The following is a 21309-nucleotide window of genomic DNA, read 5'->3' as shown; positions in this document are numbered from 1 at the left end:
TTGTAATTGCAAAAAAAAAATATAACGATATAATTATCTGTTTTATCAATTTTGTCGATTACCTGCGATCCATTTGGCACTGGCGATCCTTGCACCCCAGCTGCCGTAACGATAGCTCTTTCACGTTGTGCCATAAGCTGCGAGACAGAGACTCCGGAGAAAATGTTTCCTATCCCCCCTATTTTCCTCTTCTTTTTCTTGTTGAGACCATCTGTGAAACGAAAAACAAAGCGACTTATAGAACGATTCGATCAACTTTCCCACTCGTTTAAAACGAACATCCCATTAAATTTTAATGAAATTCTAATTCTCGTTAACTCATTCGGATCATGGAAAATTAAAATACAGCTCGCTTTCCTAACTCTAATTTTAACTCGCTACTTATTATTCAAACGCGGCTTCAACCTCCTTAATGAACAAGTGTTCCATTTGAAGTCCCACCGCAAGGTTAAATCCTATTTAGTGTAACTATTCCAAGATTCATATCCAATTTATTCACTATCTTCCCTTTCAAATCTCATTTTACCCGTAAACGAATTTCTTTATCTTTATATAACTTGAGTTTCAAAAATAAATTGCTTGAAAAATATCGTGTATATTTTATAAATAGTAGAAACTATTTAATTACTTTTAAATTATATTTGTTCGTTAATTATCATATAAAGTAATATTTATGTTATATATATTTATTCTTTCGCATAAAAAAATTATTCTCTTTTGCGAAAAAAAAAAGAAACGAAATATTTAAAGAATTCGTAAAACTAATAAGAAAAAGTAGAAGAGAAACGAAAAAAAAAAATAAATAAATAAATAAAAGGAAACAAATAATAACCGTTTCGCATTTTCGATTGAAGCGAAACTAACTACAATCCTCGTCGCGATCAATGGTCGACAAGCTGCCATAACAAGCGTTCACACTACGAAATTACCTTGATTTACGAGGATAACAGAAAGCAGAATGGCAAGAGGATGGGCAAAAGGGATGGTTTTCAATGCCGGTCTTTTATCCGTAAGCCTACAGCGGATAATTATTCTCCACAGCTTCAATGGGGGAGGATAATTCGGGAAACGGGAGAAGCAAGATGAAGAGGAGACGAGGAGAACGGGCGAGGGGTAAAAGGGAGAGAAAGAGAGAGAGAGAGAGAGAGAGAGAGAGAGAGAGAGAGGGAGAGAGAGAGAGAGAGGGAGAGGGAGGAAGGGAGGAAAGGAGAGAGGGAGGGAAAGGTTGGATGTAATAATGAATCCACCTAGGAGCAAGTTGTCTGCAACGAAGGTAGTTTAACCCGATTTCCAAGGGGGATGAAGATTCGCGTAAAATCTTCGAAGCATTTTGCGGCTTTCGAGGGAGGTTCGCGTGAACGCGTAAAATCCCTCTTCCACCCCTGTTCGAAAAATCTGCAGGCAATGGCTCACGGCTGTAACCGCCATTAAATCCAACGAAGTAGAGAGACGGCGTAGCAATTACTGGGATATACAATCTATCGTTTAAGGGTGAAACGATATCGCAAATTCAATTTGACAGGGGGAGAAATCTCGAGGAAGAAATTACGAAAAATTCTCTTCCGTTTCTTCTCTACGATCCATCCATCCATCCATCCATCCAAAACTAAACGAAGAAAAAAAAGAATAAAAGTAAGATCCCTAACTTATTTCTTTTTTTTCTTCCCCCATTCGACGCACAAACATTCGTTCCTATTTATATGGTAAAAATACCGAAAATCGTTCCCATCGCTCTCGATCAACTATCGCGATACAGATCGAAGCAGCGCGTTCGATCGGATGTCGGCGGATCTGGACACAGACGCCGATCGAACCGAGCCATGACGAGGCATTAATTAGAACGATCGTGCGGGAGAGAGTTCCGATTCGAATCCTCTTCTTCTCGGCCACGAGTCGACGATTGACGGCGGACCAGCGGCGGATTCGAAGGCACTCGAATCACTCGAAAACCCAATTGAACCTCGGCCAACAACGACTACCTCCCCTCGTGTCGTTGTTCGCTTCATGAGGAATGTGGCGAGCGAAGTGGATCGTGGACGTAACGACGTGGCCGGGCCGTTGATGCGGACTAAACGGAAGCGGGGTAAAATGCGCTTGCGCGACCACAACAGGACGTCGGTCGAGGACGAGGCCGGAGGTGGAGGTTTGGAACGGGGGTGAACATCACTCGGGGCAGGCGCAAGAATCACAACCGGACACAGACGTTGGACCGCAGCTCCTCTTCTCTCCTCGCACATACGGAGCGGGCTACGTGGCGCCTCTGCCTCTTCGTACGAAATTAACCCTTATCAACTCTCTGTCGGCCACCACCACCACCACCGCCACCACCGCCACCACCACCGCCGCGGCCACCACCTATTGCCTACACCGGCTGCCTCTACACCCTCCTGTCCTCCTTCTCCTTCCTGTCACCCCCCACCACGGCCAGTCTCATCCAAACTAACATCGTCGCGTTGACGTCGCTGGCAGCGAATGGTGAGCGGATTCTTTCCTCCTCCCGGGACTTATTGATCGCCCCGGACGATAAGAAGACACGAGCCGGCCGATTGGTTCCTCTTCCGGCTAGCTCGCGGCCTCGCCAACCCGATCAACACAGGACCGTGGCCCGTGGCTGGATTCCAGCCGAACGCAAATTTGTGGACCGTCCGTCGAGGCCTCCTCCTTTCGACCAACGTCTGCGATTTCGCAGGACACAGGAATTTTCGGAGAATTTTCTTCTAATGCCGTTTCAAATCGTAGGGATATTAGATTGTTGAATTTTACGACAACTGATAATTTTAAGATCTATATTATTTAATTTTTTGAATCAAACAAGGGGAAGAGAATTTCCTAGGAGCTTGATGTATTAACGCGATATACTTGCTCGCGACGTTGAGCAAATCTTGAAATATCAGAAGGTCGACTCCCATAATAAGACGAGGTAAACGAGGTAAGGTTGAGGGTAGTTAGGGGCGCGCTCTCTGTGAAATCGTTTCCTCCGGGATATCAAACGGCGCAAAGCATATCGCGCCGTCGTAACTCGGTCGTGATCGATCGAGAGTAACAGGGAGAGCTTGTTTATCGCATCTCTGGAAAATTGCTGTACAGGGCGAGGAGAACGCGTCACTCGAACACGCTTCCAATTTTCAATTTTAATGCAAATGTATTCGTACAGTTTATCGAGAAAAAAAGTTACAATAATCGATATATCTTGATCTACGCTTATATAAATCGCTCCTATTTCTATATCTTCTATTTCAATATTCAATTTTCGTGCATCGTCGAAGAAAATTCTTTCTTTCGTTCGTTCCACTTGCATAATTCGCCCAATCCAATTCACTCGTCTTACGTTATTAACGTGTCAACGGAGAATACATCCCGTCATCGAATAAAATTCAATAGCCTCGATCCGAGGAGAACAAATTCCAGATACGTATCTCCAAGCATATATATCCGATCTCTTCGTCAAACGGATCCTCGGCGCATATTAAAAACGAGCATCCAGATACGAGTAACCATCCGTCGGAATTCTATTTAATATCGGCTCGATCGAGTTTTCGTCGTTTCTCGGTCGAGTCCCTCCGGTAAGCCGGTGTACACGCATAAAATCCATTCCTTCAAACCTCCAAAGAGAGGAAAAAAAGAAAGAGAGGAAAAAAAGAAAGAGAGAAAGAAAGAAGAAAGGAGAAAAATCCGGGAAGAAGGGACGAAAAGAAATGAAATCGACTTTCGTTATTGAGACTCCGCGTATTCCGCGTGGAAGAGCGACGACGATAAAGATTCATTCGATCCCTCATCCCCCCTTTGCCCCTCGGCTTATTCCTTTTATTTCTCCGCCTCGCGATTCGGGAGGGTGTGTGTGTGTGTGTGTGTGTGTGTGTTTGCACACCACGTGAGCGTATTACCTCGACCGTTGAAACGGCTCGATGGAGGGGGAAGAAGGAGAGGGTGGAGGGAGAGAGGAGAACTGGGGGCGACGTTTTCTCGGACCGCGTCGTTTTATATCACCGGAAAATTGGAATCGAAGCGACGCCCGTGTTAAAACGAGCCTGCAGAGTTTCACGAAGGTATTGACTGTGGTGGGTGTATGTGTTTGTAGATCGACACGTACGAGATTTATGACGGGGAATCGGTTAGGAAGGGATGAATTTTTGTGTAAAAAAATAAGGCAACATGGAACACGTGGTTTTTTTCTTTTTAAATCGGAGATTTTGAAAATTTGATTGAATGGTGTGAAAATTCGATCGAAAGATTTTTACGTGAAAATAGAACAATGGATGAATGGTAATTTTTAAAGGTTGGAAATTTTGATGAAAATTTGCTTAAATTTGTAATTCGCGTGTATCGTTGTATATTTATAAGAGTGATTTAAAATCGTTATATTTTGAAGATTGGAAGGATATTTTTTTTTTCTTTTTTCTTTTTTTACTAGAAGAAATATCGAGAAATTCACGAGAGCAAAGAAAGAGAGAAATGTTTGCATAATATTTTAAATATCATCGGTACTCGTTTCATGTGATAACGTTCGAGAGCTGGGATATTTTTATTTTTCAAAAGTAGAAACTGTCGCATCGTTGCATTTTTCCTTGATGCATTTCATTATTTCGACGGGAATAAAAATAAACGGGAGAGAATTTTTAATGCAAAGTACGGCGATGATATATATAAAAAAAAAAAGAGGAATTAAAAAAAATAAAAAAAAAAGCAGCAGAAAAAACGCACGGGCAGAATGGCTGAGTAATAACAGTGAATCCATGTGTTTGTATACACATCCGAGTAAAAATGTTTTCAAGAGCTACATCATAAAAGCGGAAAATACTTGGAGCGATGAGGTAAGCGAACGCGCGTTGAATATTTGTCGGAATTTTTAAAGCTTCGAATTAACGATACGGCGCAGTTGTCGTTTATTCTTAACTCGCTCTGCATCCATCGTATTTTCTACCGGAATAATAACGATATCTTTTATTCTCGTAAAAATCATATTTCAAAATTATTCGCGATATCGTACGAATTTTCGCGATTAAAATTAAATTTCTTCCGATCGATCTTCTCGCGATCTCTCGCCACTCTCGATTCGCGATTCGAATTAAAAGAGGGAAACAAAGAGATCACCTGAAATTTCGACTTTGGAAAAAAAAAAAAACGAGACGACGAAACACACAGTGGAACGGCCGATTAAGAAATCTCGATGTCCTTACAACGCAACGGAAACCAAACGGACGGATCAAAACGCACTCGACGAATATCAATGCGGATGGGGTGGGCGAACTATTGTTCACCCTCACGAGCGAGAACCACGTAAGCGAGCGTACCACGGGCTACGGAATAACAGCCGTTTAATTAGCGACGCGACGAGGAAAGGAAAAGACGAAAAAGGGAATAAAGAAGCGGGCGAGGGGGGGCGAAAAAGGAGCGAACGAGTAGCGGCGATGAGATCGAAAGAGAGAGAGAGTGAGAGAGAGAGAAAACGAAAAAAAAAAAATAAAAAAAAATAAATAAATAAATAAAAAGAGGAAGAAAGAGTGGGTCTCGCATGGTCGGTTATAGGATTTAGTAATGAAATCCGGACGGGAGAGTTTAGCCGCCACGGTGATACATCATTCCACCCCCCTGGGCCAACGCCTCCATCCCACCTTCCCATCCAACGCTTGCCACCTCCGTCCTTTTCTCTTTTTCCTCTTTTTTTTCCTCCCCCTCCTCTCCATCGAAAGCTTTAATGCCGTCTCTCTGTGCGCGAAAAGAGGAGACCGCGAGGGACGAGGAGAGGCGAGGGAACAAAGAGAGGAGAGAGGGTTGGGCGAAGGGGGTGGCAACAGACCCCGCTAATGTCGCAATTTCGTCGTTCCTTTTCTCCTTCCTACCCCCTTGCCACTTTTTTCTCCCCCTCCCCCTCCCCCTCCCGGTACGCCGCGCCTTAATGATCACGGCCGCTCGATGCCGGCCGCTCTTCTCTTCTCCTCGCCGCGAGGCGCGCGCGAGAGAGCGAGCGGGTGGATGGTTTGCACGAGGAAAAACTTTTGGTCGTCCTCCAATAAAAGTTTTCGCTCTCCCCCTCTCCCCCTCTCCCCCCCCCCCTCCGTGTTTTCTGCTACGGCGGTGAATAAACGTTCCGCCCGATTATGGCGGTTCCGCGCCGACTACCGGAAACTGGCGGAACTTTGTTAATACGGCGGATCGATGGGAAAACTTCTTCGGCGGGGATATATATCGACGGATGGGTAAGAGGGTGGAGGAGGAAGGTGGAGGATGTGTGCGTGGCCTCTCGTCTGGATCCTGGATATATATATATATATATATATATATATATATATACACGCGAGATTGATTGGCGAGTATGTATAATGCGATCGAGTTGGAGGAGAAGAGAACCAGCCAAGGAACTTTTCCCGGGGGAAAATTCTGATTTTGATCGATCGCCGCTCTACACCCTAGGAGGGGGTGGTGCGCGGATGGAAAACTGCCCCGGATGGAAAAATTCCTTCCACGAGAGATTTCCCTTGCGAGATTAAGGATGTGAGAGGTGTGTGTGTGTGTGTGTGTGTATGCGCGCCTCTAATTGGAGAATCTTGAGTTTTGTTGTTCTCGTGTATACACGCGAAACCACTTGCGAAACGAAAGCGAAAAATAAATTCCTACGATGAGACTCGGATTAAATCTCGACTGTTTCAATTCGGATACAATACCCCCTCTCCCCCCCCCCTCCTCTCCAGTTATAAAAATCTTATCCACGATCGACACGTTCGCTTTACGACATCGTTCGAATCCCGAGATATCTCGTGCTCTTCTCGACCCAAAGCTTCCAATCTACTCGTCGCTTATCGGAATTATGCAAATCGCGAAAGGAAGAATGGATCAACGCTCGCTTCTCGATCGAAGGAGAGAGAGAGAGAGAGAGAGAGAGAGAGGGAGGGAGGGAGGGAGGGAGAAAGAGAGAGAGAGAGAGAAGAATCGATTAGATAGGTGGAAATTAGCTGCGAGGACGGAATTGGAACACGCAAGGTCATACTCTTACCTTTCCTGGCTTTGTCAGGCGAGGTGGGCGAGTCAGCGTTCACGTGGATCGCGGTTGCGCCCGGTCCGGCGGATAAAGCCGAGGAGGAGACCGCCGGTGTACAGGATGCAACAGGACTGGCAGCCGCCGTAGTTGGCAGCAAAAGTTTCCTCTTATGGTTGCACAGCTTGGTCATCTCCCGCGTCTTGCCCTGATCCGGGCTCCAAGGTCGTGTCACAACCTGAAACAAGAACGTTGGAACAGCGGTTAGTTGCTAGCCGAGAATCTCGCGTGTGTGTTTCGAATGAGAGAGAAAGAGAGAGAGGGGGGGAGGGGATGGAAATAATCGATGAAGATCGTTCGAATGATATTTCGAAATTGTGATCACCCGGGATGTAACAGGGCAGAAATGATATATTGTCTCGATGTCTTGAGTAGAAACTTGCCGCGTTTCAATCGGTTACGACAATAACAGTATCGATGAAAGTTACGTAACTATCCGCTTGAAATTATAATTATTAAGGTACATTAAATCGATCATCGGTCATTAATATATTCAAGTATCTAAATGAATTATATATGCACATTTAACAATTGTGTCTCGTGTAATTGAAATCTCTATTAAAATCGATATTAATGTAATAATAATAAAATAAATTATCATATGATATTTCGTATATATACATATATGTATACTCGAATAAAATCGGTATTCGAACTCGAGAGAGAGAGAGAGAGAGAGAGAGAAAATAGGGAAACGAATAATTTTATTAATTTTGCGGCAAGGGATCGTTAATAAATATTCTCGATAATACTGTATTTACTAAACACCCGCGTTCGAAAAGAAAGCAGTAAAATCCGCACATTCCCTCCCATACAATACACGCAATATCTGGTGCCAGGTTCATAATTTCGCGGTCTCGTCGGTATCAGTTCGTAAAGAGGATTGTGAGGGAGGCGGAGGGTTGGGTTGGGTTGGGTTGGGGGGAAGGGAGGAAAAAAGAAGCATCGTAAAAGGCCGCGGTTCTCCTGTGTATAACGTATCGAATTTACGAGGGAATAACCTTTGGCATTTGTTCAAGCGATCCGGCCACAACCCTCGAGACACGGGTAATGGAGATTGACTGTACGGGCGCGGACATTGAAATAAAGAGGCGGAATCACGTAATGAAAACGAGTTATTCCGCCCACGACCTACTTTTACACCCGGCGAGAGACGAAAACCGCGATGCGGCCACGTTTTCCCACGTCAGGAAATGTCTATGTATTATGCATCGAAACGTTTAAATTCCGGTTATTGGAACAATTCGAGCCGATAATTATCCAATTACGCGTAATTGCGCAATCGCGCGCGCGCGCGCATGCACGCCCATCACCCACGCGGCCAATTTGATTCGCAAACAGTATTCGTATTTATTCGTGCAAATTAGCCGATCCCTAATTATGCGAGTCAAGAAAATGGAAATTGAAAACAATTGGCATTGTACTTGAACACAATTGCGAGTTGCACAATTTTTTTGATTCATTGAACAAGAAGCATTTTATTCTATGCGTATTGTATCGATGTGAAATTTTTTACATCGTTTTATATCGTTCTCGTTTGATTTAAGCCCACCTAAAAGGATCTTTTTTCTTTCTTCTTACTTTATCTTGATTCGAGATATATGTTGTATTAAATGTTGTGAGATTAATAATTTTTTGAAGTTCTTTTCATTTTCTCTTTTCGCTTCGCACTCGTTAGATCATTACATCTAACGAGAGATTGCTTTGAGTATTTTTAATTACCGCCCAAGAATATTCCAAAATTAAAAAACATAAAAATAACACGAAAAATTGAAATTATACGTTCTTCCTTAACTTGTTTCTTACAAAAAAAAAAAAAAAAAAAAAAAAAAAACACGAAACAAACGTGTTCCAATCCGAATTCCCAACGTGACGATGGGAATGGAGTCTCAAAAAAATCCGGTCTCACAGGTCACGTCGCAAGACGAACAAAAAAAACGCGCACAGCCGTGGACCAGAAATTAACGACGCCCACACATAATGAGCAACAACGGAAAAAAGAAAAGAAAGAAAAGAAAAAAAAGAAAAGGAAAAAGAAGAGGGAGGGGGAGGAAGGGAGGGAAAAAAGAGAGAAAGAGAGAGAGAGAGAGAGAAAAAATGACGAAGCAGCTCGGCGGCGTGTGTACCGCGCCGCGTCGTCTTATTTACGATGCGTCGTAATGGCACTGTGTACGCAGCCGTAAATTGCCGCGGAACGTCTCACAGGCTGACACGTAACACGGTGAAGTCCTCGACGACCATTACCGGACATCGGCCCGTAGCCTTCCAACTTGGACACGTTTTAACTCCGTGCATGGAGGAGCAAACGCGCATCGATCATGAGATTCATGAGATCTTCCCTCTCTTTCCCTCCTTCTCCTCCCCTTTTCTCTTTCCCCTCCTCTCGCAATTCTTCATCTTCTCCATTCTCTTCTTCTCTCTCTCTCTCTTAAATTCTCCTTCCTTTCCCTCCTTCTCTTTCGATTCTTCTCCCTCTCTTTCTCTCTCTCTGTACTCTCCTTCCCTCCTTCTCCCCCCTCCCCATTTGCCCTCGTTCGCTTTGGCCCTTTTCGAGGCTCCTCACTGGCTTTTGCGCGACGCTCGCTCGCGCCGGTGTTCGCCAATTATGGCGAGACAGCCGGGAATCGTGGAGGGAAACGGGCAGATTATCTCGAGTTTTACCGAACCCCGAAGGTGGTCCACGGGCTTTTCGGAGACGCTTACGTAACCGCGGCGTCTCGCTTCGCAAGTTATGCGACGTTTCTGCTGCTCGAGGATTGCGAGACCGTCGGTCGCCTTTATCGGCGGTTTCGTTTCGTCGAACGTTTGTAACGATACAACGAAGGGAAGGGGAGGGAGGGAGAAGAGAGGGAGAGAGAAGGGAGGGAGGGAGGGAGGGAGGGATGGAGCGAAAGGAGAAGATGGACGGAGGATTTGCATAAGAGGGTCGCCGATTACAGGGTCGATAACACCCGGACGCCAAGTTTGCCGCGTATTGATGTTTCGATGGCCGTCCTCCCCCCTGCCCCCTCCCTCCGCCGGTTTAATATTCACGCCCCCGTGACTCCTTAATTGGCAGGAAACTAACTTCGACCACTATCCGAGTTCTAGTACGTGAAATAAATTCACTGTCGAACTCGGGCCAAAGAAATTACCCGTCTATCCGTGAGATGTTTTAACACCTCGAGAGTGGTTGGCGAATTTTCATCATGAGACACGAGACACGAGATAACTGTGAGTGAGATAATTTTTGTAAAATTGCTAATAGATAAATTGATATAAATCGTTATGAATTTACGTTACGAATAATACGATGTTATGATTAATTATATTCCATTTGTATAAATTCGCATAAATTTGCATATATTTATATAAATGGTTTCATATTTTATCAAATATATTGGACGATTGTAAATTGATTGTTATTTATCAACGTGTAATCGAATAAATCGTGTTAATATCGCGTATAAATTATTGCAATTAATCCTACGTAAGGCGAACACTATTGTTGCTGTAAAAAAAAAAAAAAAAAAATCACGAACACGTGGTTTTTCGAACTCGTTTCATAAACGTGCGACGAGCTGTCGTTAACAAGATATTGCGATTTATCCTCCACGCTTTTGTGCCATTATACACGCTCGAGGTGTTGCGAATAACGTAGGATATTGAAAATAGGTTTCCGCAGAAAAAAAAAAAAAGAAAGAAAAATGCTTAAACAGCCCGTAATTATTCATCTTGGGTGGTTTTCTCAACCGACATCGGTAATTGTCTGCAATAGGATAACTAATTGCGGACGAAGAGACGGGGTAATTATCGAGTAACTTCTTTGGCACAGAAACGTGGACGTAACGGTGTGACGACGATCTTGAAAGAGTCGCAAGTATTGGTAAATGCTTTAAGCAAGCAGGCGTGGAAAGATATACGAAGGATTTTGCAAAAACCGATATTTTATAAAAAACGATTTACCATTACCACGAGTCTAATATAAAGAAATTATGCACGACTCGAATGACTCACCATCTCCAACATCGAGACTCGAAATCTGATTTAACTTGGACCAACAGGAATTCCTCCGTTTGAACGACGCACAATGCCCTCCATTCGCACCGACTTAATTTAAAAAAAAATGCAACGCATGCGCGAGAAAACTCAAGTGCAAGGTCACTCCTTTTCAAATTGTTTTCGATCCATTTTAATCTTTCTATTCGAATATAGACGTCTCGAAGCAAGGATATAAAATTGTATGTTCGAAATCGAGGATTATATTCCGAGATACGAGGCAGGATAAATCGGCGATGAACGTAACACGAGAAGCGTGTCGTGAAGTTTTATCGTGGCAGAGTCCGGAGCACTGGCAGGTTAATTAACAACGACCTGAATACTACGTCGAGATTACGCGTATTTCGCGGCGGTCGGCCTTGGCGTCCGACGAGTTGGCGTGTAATGACGTATACCGTCGGTTAACTCAATCAGAACGTGCTCCCTCCGACCGGTCTGTTGTTCGTTCTCCTTCTGGCGAGCCGCTCATCAACGCTAATCGCGTCCACTTACGCGACACGCCGCGCCGTTATATCGAATAAAATTGCACCGCGATCGGCTCGTTTCGCGCCACGTTTTCGAAATCGTGCCTGCGCGCGCCGTGTGCGCGCGGAATCGCGCGAGATTTAAACCTCGCGACAGATGAAATTTATCAATCTTTGTTCTAGGGGACGATAAATATGTTTATTTACGAGAATAATCGTGGGGATTAATATGTCGATGTGTATTTTAATAATATTAATGTTCGCAATTTTTTAAAAATTAAAATACATTTCATATAGGTATATATTATATACATGTATGATTAAAAAAGCAGCGTTAAGAAATTAAATTGAATATGTAATGAAAAGAAGCTTTCAAAGTGATATTTCGACCAAATTTCGCCAGAATTTCATACGAAAACCGAATAATTAAAAGGTAAAAACTGCAAATGGGAAATATTAAAGCGAAAAAAGAAAATATCGGGGGGATAAAATTGATTCCCAAACGATTGAAATTTCGATGCATAGTCGTACGTGGTCAAAAGGTCGAATATTTTCGGTCGAATAACCAAACCGATAATCTCCAATGCCAAGTTAAAACGTATCGTTTTCCACGGAATTATTTCTCGTTTCAGAGCGCAGTTTGCAACCACCTCTTTTGCCGAGCGACGGAAACCGCGATTTAATCCATTTTCCCGTGCAAACAAGACATCGTTTCTCGACAATGAACGATTAATATCGCGGCTTTAACGGATCCCTGACCGATGCTCACAGATGAGAGACAAACGCAGCCCTTTTTTTTTTTATTATCTCTCGCTTTTCTCTCCGTTCGTGCATCGTAATGTAATTGAAAGGCGAGATGTAAGATGGTCGCGCAACGAAATTCGGTCTCATTCGCGTCGGATGAAAAATGATGAATTAAAACCGTTGCTTGTTTCGGCGATCGGCGTGGAATCACGGGATAATTCGTTCTTTGAAAGCAATCTTTGATATCTTTTCAGTGAAACGTGGTCGCACGATTTTGTAAATTAATATTCTTCTAGATTGAAGAAAATTTATTAACAATTTATCGATGTTTTATTTTTATAATTATGATATTATTTTAAATATCCGATAGAGAAATAATTTTTTGTGTTTCCTGTCAAGCGATTCGCAGTCTAGTCAATCATTCCTCGAACAATTTTAAGCTCCGCTCGTTAGACACGGTTTATATCACCGTCACCAAAATATTCCACGATTCATAATTGTACCGTATAATAATATTAAACACGATCAAGTGCGCTTAAGTGCGTGACCATGTTTCAATAATAAAATAACATATTTAACCCATTAATAACATCATGCGACCGGCGCATTATGTATCGGGTATGATGACATCAACCTTTCCATTTATTCCTGTTTGCTTCTCGTTTATCATATCGGAGCATGCTACGATTACAATAATGAACAGAAATTTATGATTCTTTGAAACAAGAGAGACAACACGTGAAATAAACTCACGTTTGATGATGTATAAATTATATATATATATATATATATATATATCGAGATATGACTTGAAATAATAACCGGTCATTTTCGAAAATGATTTATAATCAATTTTTACATCCGTTTCACATTTTCCATAAATATTACACCCGTGTATTTTTGCAACGATTAAAACATTTTGATTCTCTATTCGTTCTTCCAAACGTTGGAACGAAATAATCACGTAACATTAATTATCCGTAGAGTATCACCGACCGAACATTATCGCGCATCGATGTAAACAAGATTTACAATCTCGCCAAATTTCTCTCTCAATTGTTATTTTCACCCTTCGATTGATCTAACAATCAATAGCTTCGATGGCATCATTTTCAATTTATCCCACGTTATTACAAATTATTCGTTTATCCTTGTTGTATACATACATACATATATACACACACACACACACACACACACACACATATATATATTCGTGAAATCGATATTATCTATTTCGTGTACATTATCGATTTTTCAAAGAAATAAAAACAAGGACAGATTGAATCCCGAATAAAATAATTTTTCATTCCAATTTAATTACATTCCAAATGTGTATATATATATCCTCATAAATATTTTATACGCTTATATAAAATTAAACTGTTTTAGTTTGTATATATAAAAACTCTAACTCGATACGGTAATCAGCTCGGAACGAGATTATTTATTGAAGGCAAATTATATGTATACGTGAAGGAGTACGTGGGTAATAAAAGAAATTTTAATAGATATTGAATTTATATCACGCGTTATGTAACAAATTGGTTATGCCACAGATACAGCCACATTTCACTGGAACAGGTTTATTAACCTTTGGGCTCACATTTATACGACACTTTTTTTTTCTTTTTTTTTTTTTTTTTTTTGCTCATTTTAAAGAGCGGTATAATGTGTTCTTAGGTTCTTAAAACGTCTCTTTAGCACATGATATATTTCCTACAAATGTTTAGTCTCATATACCTCTCGTGTAATTTACTTTGCATCGTAAACCGGGGAATAAATGTCTCTTAAACGATTTCCTATCGTAAACATAATGTTCCACGTTCGGTCGATAGATCGCAACGGTAACGAAACGCATCGGATAAGTAAATTTTCGAAAAATATAATACAAATGCTGTACGTACGCGCCGTTTTTCGAGTATGGTGGAGGAAAGATGAAAGTACCACTTGTACACTCCTCGCGTATTGTCCATACTTGAGATTCAACTTCGAATATGTGCACAACGTATACGAATGCCGGCAACTCGTGTTTTGCAACTCAAAACTCTCATTTTTCAAATTCGATGTACAAGTAGGATGGACAAATACTATTATCCTTTCATTTACAAACGTATTGTATACGTAATCAGTTTGCCTTCTGAATGAGGAATTAAGTATTTAAATAAGTCGCGAATTCAATTCTATTATAAATAATGGAAAATAATCAACTTAGAGATCTAATATTTACGTATTTTCGCTTTTAGAGAATTTCTTTCTTAGAGACTTTAACTTTTCATTGGAAAAGGGTATGGGCACCGAAATTTTTATTTCAATTTTCCTTTCAATAATTTTACTCGTACATAGAAATAATTTAACATTTGAAATAATAGAGAGACATTCGTTTGAAGAAATTTTAAAGAGGCGTGATGGAACGCATCTTTCCTCATAATTATTATACCAAAAAACGTGTCTCAAAAAGATTAACAGGTACTGTACTATAGAATTCAAGTTATTTCCTCTTGTTTTCGCGATAAAACAGAGAATTTCGAATAGTAGAAATTCCACTATAAACATTTAACGAACAAAAAAATTTACATTTTTATTCCGCAAAGAACGCAAAGTAACAAATCCGCAAATCTACCCTCCCTACATCCGAACGTCAAACATGACTACGCATTTTGATCGAAACAAACATCAATCCAAACGCACACGCGCACGTTCACACGTACCATTCAAATACGCATCGAAAACTCCATCCTTTTTTTTTTTCTTTTTTTCTTTTTTTTTTTTCACTCACCGAACATCACGAAGCCTTTCTTGTTTTCCCGCTCGCACCGCCGCCCGGAATTAATGTAACGACGCCATTAGTCCGCGATTTTACGACTTTAATTGTGACGGCCGATCAGAGGGTGAATCCGTGTCGCAAATTGGACCGTCCCGCGTAACAATGCCGTGTCGCGTTTCGTACGTGCAGCGTCCGTTCCACACCCAATTAAACCGTGTGCGTGTATCGCAAAGAACGTTTTTTTTTTTTTTTCGAGCATGCTGATCGAGAGTTGCCGATTGTTTTTCGAGCTGAGCCTTTCGCATTGCGTAACCGGCCGATTCGGTGCACGGTGGCTCGTGAAAGTATTCGAGCCCTGTTCCCCAAGGGAGATTCCATCCATCCGATTCGCCTTCGAAAATTCTGATTTTAATGAAATTATGCGGAATATAACAGATTAATAAATCTTCTCGTCGATGTGTTTCGAGGAGGGGGATGATGTTTTTTTTTTTCAATTTTTCGTACAAATAATTCCGAACAATTTGTAAATTAAAATCTGAAAACTAGAACAAAGTTGTGTTTAAAGAGACGAAAGTTTCAACTCGATTCGATTTCAATTTTTAAAAAATAAAATTTCGGTAGAAAAAAAAAAAAGAAAGATTGCTTCGTAACAATCACATTAATATTTCGCGAAACAATGTACTTTCGTGAGTCATTGTATATATATATATACACTTCGTGGGAAATTTCGCATGGCTTGTCTTTCTGCGAGAGAGTTGGATATTTACTCGCGCGGCAACCGTTTACCTTTTCGTTTGTGGAGCAACGAGATCGGTGGTGTTCTCGAACGAATTCAAAGGCAATTTCGTGGAGTTTATTACGGTTTGTCGATGGAAATTTCGATGTTTCCATGGATAAAGGGATTTGAAATATTTCCTTATGCTCGAGCGGAGGATATAATACGGAACGAAGATTGCAAAGATCGTGAAAACTTTTAAATTATGATAATTTCGATATAAATAAAATATAGATATCGGTGAAAAGATGTAATTTGTATCGAGTTTAAAAATAAGCTCGTTTTAATTTGTTTTCGAATAAATATGAATTTCAACGTAATTACCATAAAACACGGTGGAATAACACCGTTTATCGTTTTTTCTTTTTTTCCCTATCTTTTTACAAATGGAAATTAAACGATATTGTAACATTTAAATTTCCTCGCAGTTGGAAGACAACGTAAATAAAAATTTATACGGTAAAAAAAATGTAAATATCCATATATGTATATATACATACATACATTCATTCAATTTTTAATAATAATTTACGGGATGCGCGAACGTTAATTTATATTAATATTGTAATCTAATTGAATTTATAATGATTTTTTATTAAATTAATCGAATGTTAATTTTCTTATCGTTTCATCAATATTGAATTATTAAGCCCATATCATTGCATCCGTATAAAAATCAAACCGTAAACGTATATCTGGTGGAAAAAAATTTTTACAGCTTCCAATTATCGAAACGATCATAACTTCTCGACACAATGCTACTACATGTATTATTACATCTCATAACCATTGTTTAATGATCTCCTTTCATTGCACAATCAAAATTCTTTCGCTATAACTAACACAAAGTAATAAATTCATTCATTTAAATCCATATATATATATACACACCCAAATAATAATAATAATAATAATAACAATAAAATTGGAATTCTAATAACGCCAAATAACGAGAGCCCATTTGAATTTTAAACACTCTGGAATAAACATTTTATTCAACATGGACGCAGGCATTAATCGACGGAAGGAAAGCAAAGATCGATCGAATCCCACAAATACAACGATACATTTCAAAATGTACAAATTTTTCGCTGAAACCTTTTCGATCCTCCTCCGAGCGAAACGTTATTCGACGTGAGCGCGATTATTAATCGCGGATTGAATTGAAATTTCTTTCTTTCGTCGTCGAAAGACGATTTTCCGGGCAAATGTTCATTTGCATCCCAGCCAAGTGGGCTATCAATAACAGGCTACCAAGCTTCCCCACTCCAATGATATAATCGCGATAAATAATCGTCGCCCGCCTAAAGGAATTACGACTAACGAGCCGCTGGCAACTTCAAGCTTCACCCACAACTTATTATACCAATTATCGACCCATAAGTAACTGTCCGTAACAGTCAATCCCACGTTCCACGTTCGAGCAACCGATCACCTCCTCGTCGATATTGGCCGGCTGATTGACCGGCAGCCTTTTTCTTCTCCTCCTCCTCCTCCTCTCTGCTTCTCTTTCTCCCTCTCTCTCTCTCTCTCTCTCNCTCTCTCTCTCTCTCTCTCTCTCCTCTTCGCGTACAATCCTCGCGGCGTGCAATTAATTTCGTCGGCTGCCTAAATTGCGCTCGCTAACGAATAACATAAATATCAAGCGAGACGAGCGCGAAACTCTTAAGGTCGTTGCCGTTCCGCTCGTTAATTATCCGCCTTCGAGCTGACCGTGGATCGAGCGAACTGCGCAACGATCGAGGGAGAGAGAGAGAGAAAGAGAAAAAGAGAGAGAGAGGACGGTGGAGGAGAAGGAGGAGGGCGAAAGCCATCGGCGAAATGCATGCGAATCGCTGTACGTATACGCGTGGTGTATGTATTTATATCGCAGCAGAGAAGGAAAATCGTTTTTGAGAAGAAGTTGTTGAAGTTTGGAAGATGCGAAGATCCGAAAGGAGTGAAATTTTCGGACGGTCGGAAATTGCGGGGAAAAAGTTTGGAAGATGATATTGGATGATAGGGAGTTGCGATTACGAGGGTGAAAACTTTTGTGTGAGATAGATTTGGAAATAATTTGAATAATTTTCCGAAACGTAGAAAGGGGTGAAATGTGACAATTTGAAGATTTGAAGATGGAATAATTTTATGAGAATAATTTTACGTGTTTTTTAACAACACGAAGACAAAGAGGGAGATTTTCAATTTTTGTTGAGGTATATAACTGTTCGAGGCTGAATGTGTCACGTGATACGAGAGGATCGAACGATGGAATTGGGGTGACATAGAAAGGATGTCGTAATATTTTCCCGAAAACGATGCGACGTCGCGTGTGGTAACCGGTTCGATCGGTCGAAACTGGCGCAGTGTGTCGACGACACGAATCGAGAATGCATGCGATCGAGAGATCGCGATGATAATGAAAGAAAGTACGCCAAAGAAGAAAAATGTAACTGTGTATATATATATATATCGTACGGCAATGTTGACAAGAGAAGAAAAATTCGAATAAATAAAAGAGAAACAATGTACTAAAATTAATTTCGAAAACTATCGATGAGATAATAAATTATAAATCATAAAGTCGTTATTAATGCACGATGAATGAATTATTGGTTAAAATCGAGAATTAATCAAGAGGAATCGATCAATCAATTTCAACGAAAGCAATATCATATATATATATATACACCAATTTATTCGATGAAATAATCGAAATAATCGTTTCAAATAAAATTACCATCCCCATTATCCCCGCAAAACGAACTATAATTGACGGTTAATTAAATTGAATATTGACGTTGAAGATTATCCACGACCAATTTGTCTGCTCTTTCGGCCAATTAACCGTATAACCTTCACCCGTTAACTCGATATTACAACCTGTCGAGACACCTGTCTTTTAATTAAGTCTCAATTTTCTTCCCCCTCCCCCTCCCCCTCCCTCCGCTGTTGAAAGGAATGAAATTCACTCGCTAAAGGAGAAAAAAGAAAAAAGAAAGAAGAAAAAGAAACCGCAAAGAGCGGGGAAGAAAAAAGAAGGGAGGGAGGGAGGGAGAGAGGAGGGGAGGGAACAATAGTAGATCGTTTGAAAAATTTATTCCGTAATTCACAGCTGCACTTTGCGCCAATTTCATCCGGAGCGCAAAAACGGAAGAGGAATCCAGCGGTGGTGGAATAACGGAAAAAGAAAGAGGTAAAGGTGGAATATAGCAGGGCGTGCCATAATATTTTACGATTCTCATTTATAATGTCGGTAATGTTCCGCTCAGTATGCAGTGCGTATTCACCCCGGTGTAGAACAAGGGATGCAGTCGCCATGCGCCCCTTGTACGCTTATTCCTTTTTCTTCCTCCCCTCTTTCTCGCTCGACGTTAATTTCCCTATCCCGGAATTTATCGCGAGCCAACGTCTCTCGTTGTTTCTCCAAAAAAAAAAAAAAAAAAAAAAAAAAAAAGAAAAAACTTGCACCTTGCAAATTCAGATCTTAAACGTCGATCGAGAGCGTAAGTACAAGGGTGTTATCTCGTAATTAATCTTTATATTTTCATTTCGCGAGAAGGGGTTTAACATCGAAAAAACATCGAATTTGAATTTATTCCAATATATCCATTCTTCATTTCCGACTCGACTTGTTCAAGGATTAATAATATCGAATGTGGGAATTAAGTGTAATTTAAGTGAATTATCTCAATTATCTTTGCATCGAGAGCGGATTACTTTTCGACCCTTTACAACAGGTTCTCGAAGATATATTTTACGAAATTATAAATTGAAGACTTGTTGACGAGGAAAAATATTATGTTCTGAAAAAAAATTAGAAACTTAGAAACGTTATAACGTGCTTACTCAATTTGAATTAATTCGATTCAATTTGATAAGAAGTTCGATGCCGCTTTAATCGTTTCATAAAGGGTTGAAATGGAGGATAAGCGTCTTCTCGCAATATTTATTTCAGAAGAGGAGGATCCGTTAACCGGCGGGGTCGCCGGTAATTCATTCACAAAGAAGAGGCTGAATCAGGAACGTCTTATTTAAAAGGACTTATCGTCGATCGAATTATCGGGTTTCCCATAAAATCGGAACAGAAGCACCGTCATAATGGTTCCGTTTTCAGAGGAACGCTTTACCCCGAGGCTCATTTGTAGAAGCGGAGAAAGAGAGCTGTTTCCCGTGGATTCAATAAAAGGAGCTCGAGCCAAGACGGTGTTCACTTTCATGACGTTATCGAACCACGCTTTCCTCCCTTTCCCGACCGAGGAAAAAAGATCGTAACGATAATACGGGCCGTAAGTCATGCACGGAGGGAGGGGGTGGAAAAATGGCGCGGTCCTCCGTTTCCTTACATTTTTCCAACTCTCCCCTTTCCCTACTCCTACCCTTTCCACTAGACGTTCAACGAACCCGAAGTAACAACGTCGGATTCCATCGTCTCCACCGAACTCTGTTTCCCTCTTACGATCCTATCTCCACCTCAATCGGTGTATATTGGAAGGATTAATTTTCGTTTCGATTCTCCCGCGACGAGTCGAAAGCAAGAATCGTTTTATTTCCGCCTCCTTCTTGCTTTGAAAACAACAATTTGCAAGAAGAAAACTCGCCAAAGGAAAAAAATTTCCAGATATATATTTGTAAATACTTTGCGTTACTTCACAACGATGTTTTCATGCAACGTTACATTCCTTAGAATTAGCCTACTATAGGGATAAAATTCGTCTCCTTTCTCCATCAAATCACGCACTGTAGTGAAGTAAAAAAAAAAAAGAAAAAGGAAGAAAATTCCAGCGACGTACAAGATTTCGAACATCCAATTATCTCGTTGAAAAAAAAAGGAAAGAAAAGAAAAGAAAGCCTCCCTCCCCATCGAGCGTATCAAGAGCTCCGTGTCCAGGACTATTCACCCCGAAGAGGAACGCGGGCAGAAATTTATACGGGCGATCCACGATGAAAATGTAAATGGACAGACAGGCAGTTCCGAAGGCGGGACGTGTCGCGATGAATTGCGAGGAGTGTTTTCGATAGAATCGATGGTGATTCACTCGTAGACCCCTCTTATTTCGATCCCGGCCCTCCCCCGACACCGGAGGAATAATGTATCGCGGTTCGACCGCGCTCTACCTCCGTTTTACGTCACGATCCGATCCGATCTGGCCGAACGCCCGCATTTTACAGACACTTTTGCAGCTCGCTGCGGCCGGAATGCCGCATTGATTTACGATAAAACGTCGCGCGGGGGGAAAAATCAATTTTCAAGACGTTGCACCGTGAAATCGGCGTTGTCGCCTCGGCGCGTATATATCGTTTTTAATACTTATCGCCGGCACACTTTTTCTTTTCCCTTTCTCTTCCTTCTCTCTTCTTTCCTTTCCCTCCCCCTCCCTTTCCCCGTTTTATTCTTTTCGCCGATCGTGGAGGGCAAGACGTCGATTCGTTTCAGTATTACGGGCACCAGACGCCATTACTTCTGCTCCATCGATGGCCAAACGTGTGTGACTAATCGAACTTTAAT

General features: G+C 41.1%; 1 protein-coding gene across 4 annotated transcripts in view; it reads right to left on the bottom strand.

Annotated features, from left to right (window-relative positions):
- Positions 1 to 21309, bottom strand: part of LOC122719971 (protein split ends-like) — a 320147-nt gene that overhangs the window by 19471 nt on the left and 279367 nt on the right. For all 4 annotated transcript variants that reach the window (XM_043946295.1, XM_043946294.1, XM_043946293.1 and 1 more), the window contains exons 3-4: positions 6992 to 7211; positions 63 to 211 (exon numbers count right to left, since the gene is read on the bottom strand). In XM_043946295.1, coding sequence (XP_043802230.1) covers positions 63 to 211; positions 6992 to 7211 — 369 coding nt within the window. The remainder of the gene's footprint in view (positions 1 to 62; positions 212 to 6991; positions 7212 to 21309) is intronic.

Source organism: Apis laboriosa, unplaced genomic scaffold (assembly GCF_014066325.1).
Source record: "Apis laboriosa isolate Shangri-la unplaced genomic scaffold, ASM1406632v1 scaffold9_cov152, whole genome shotgun sequence".
In the NCBI taxonomy this organism is placed as follows: domain Eukaryota; kingdom Metazoa; phylum Arthropoda; class Insecta; order Hymenoptera; family Apidae; genus Apis; species Apis laboriosa.
Note: the sequence above shows the minus strand (reverse complement) of the source record. Positions and strands in the feature narration are given on the sequence as shown.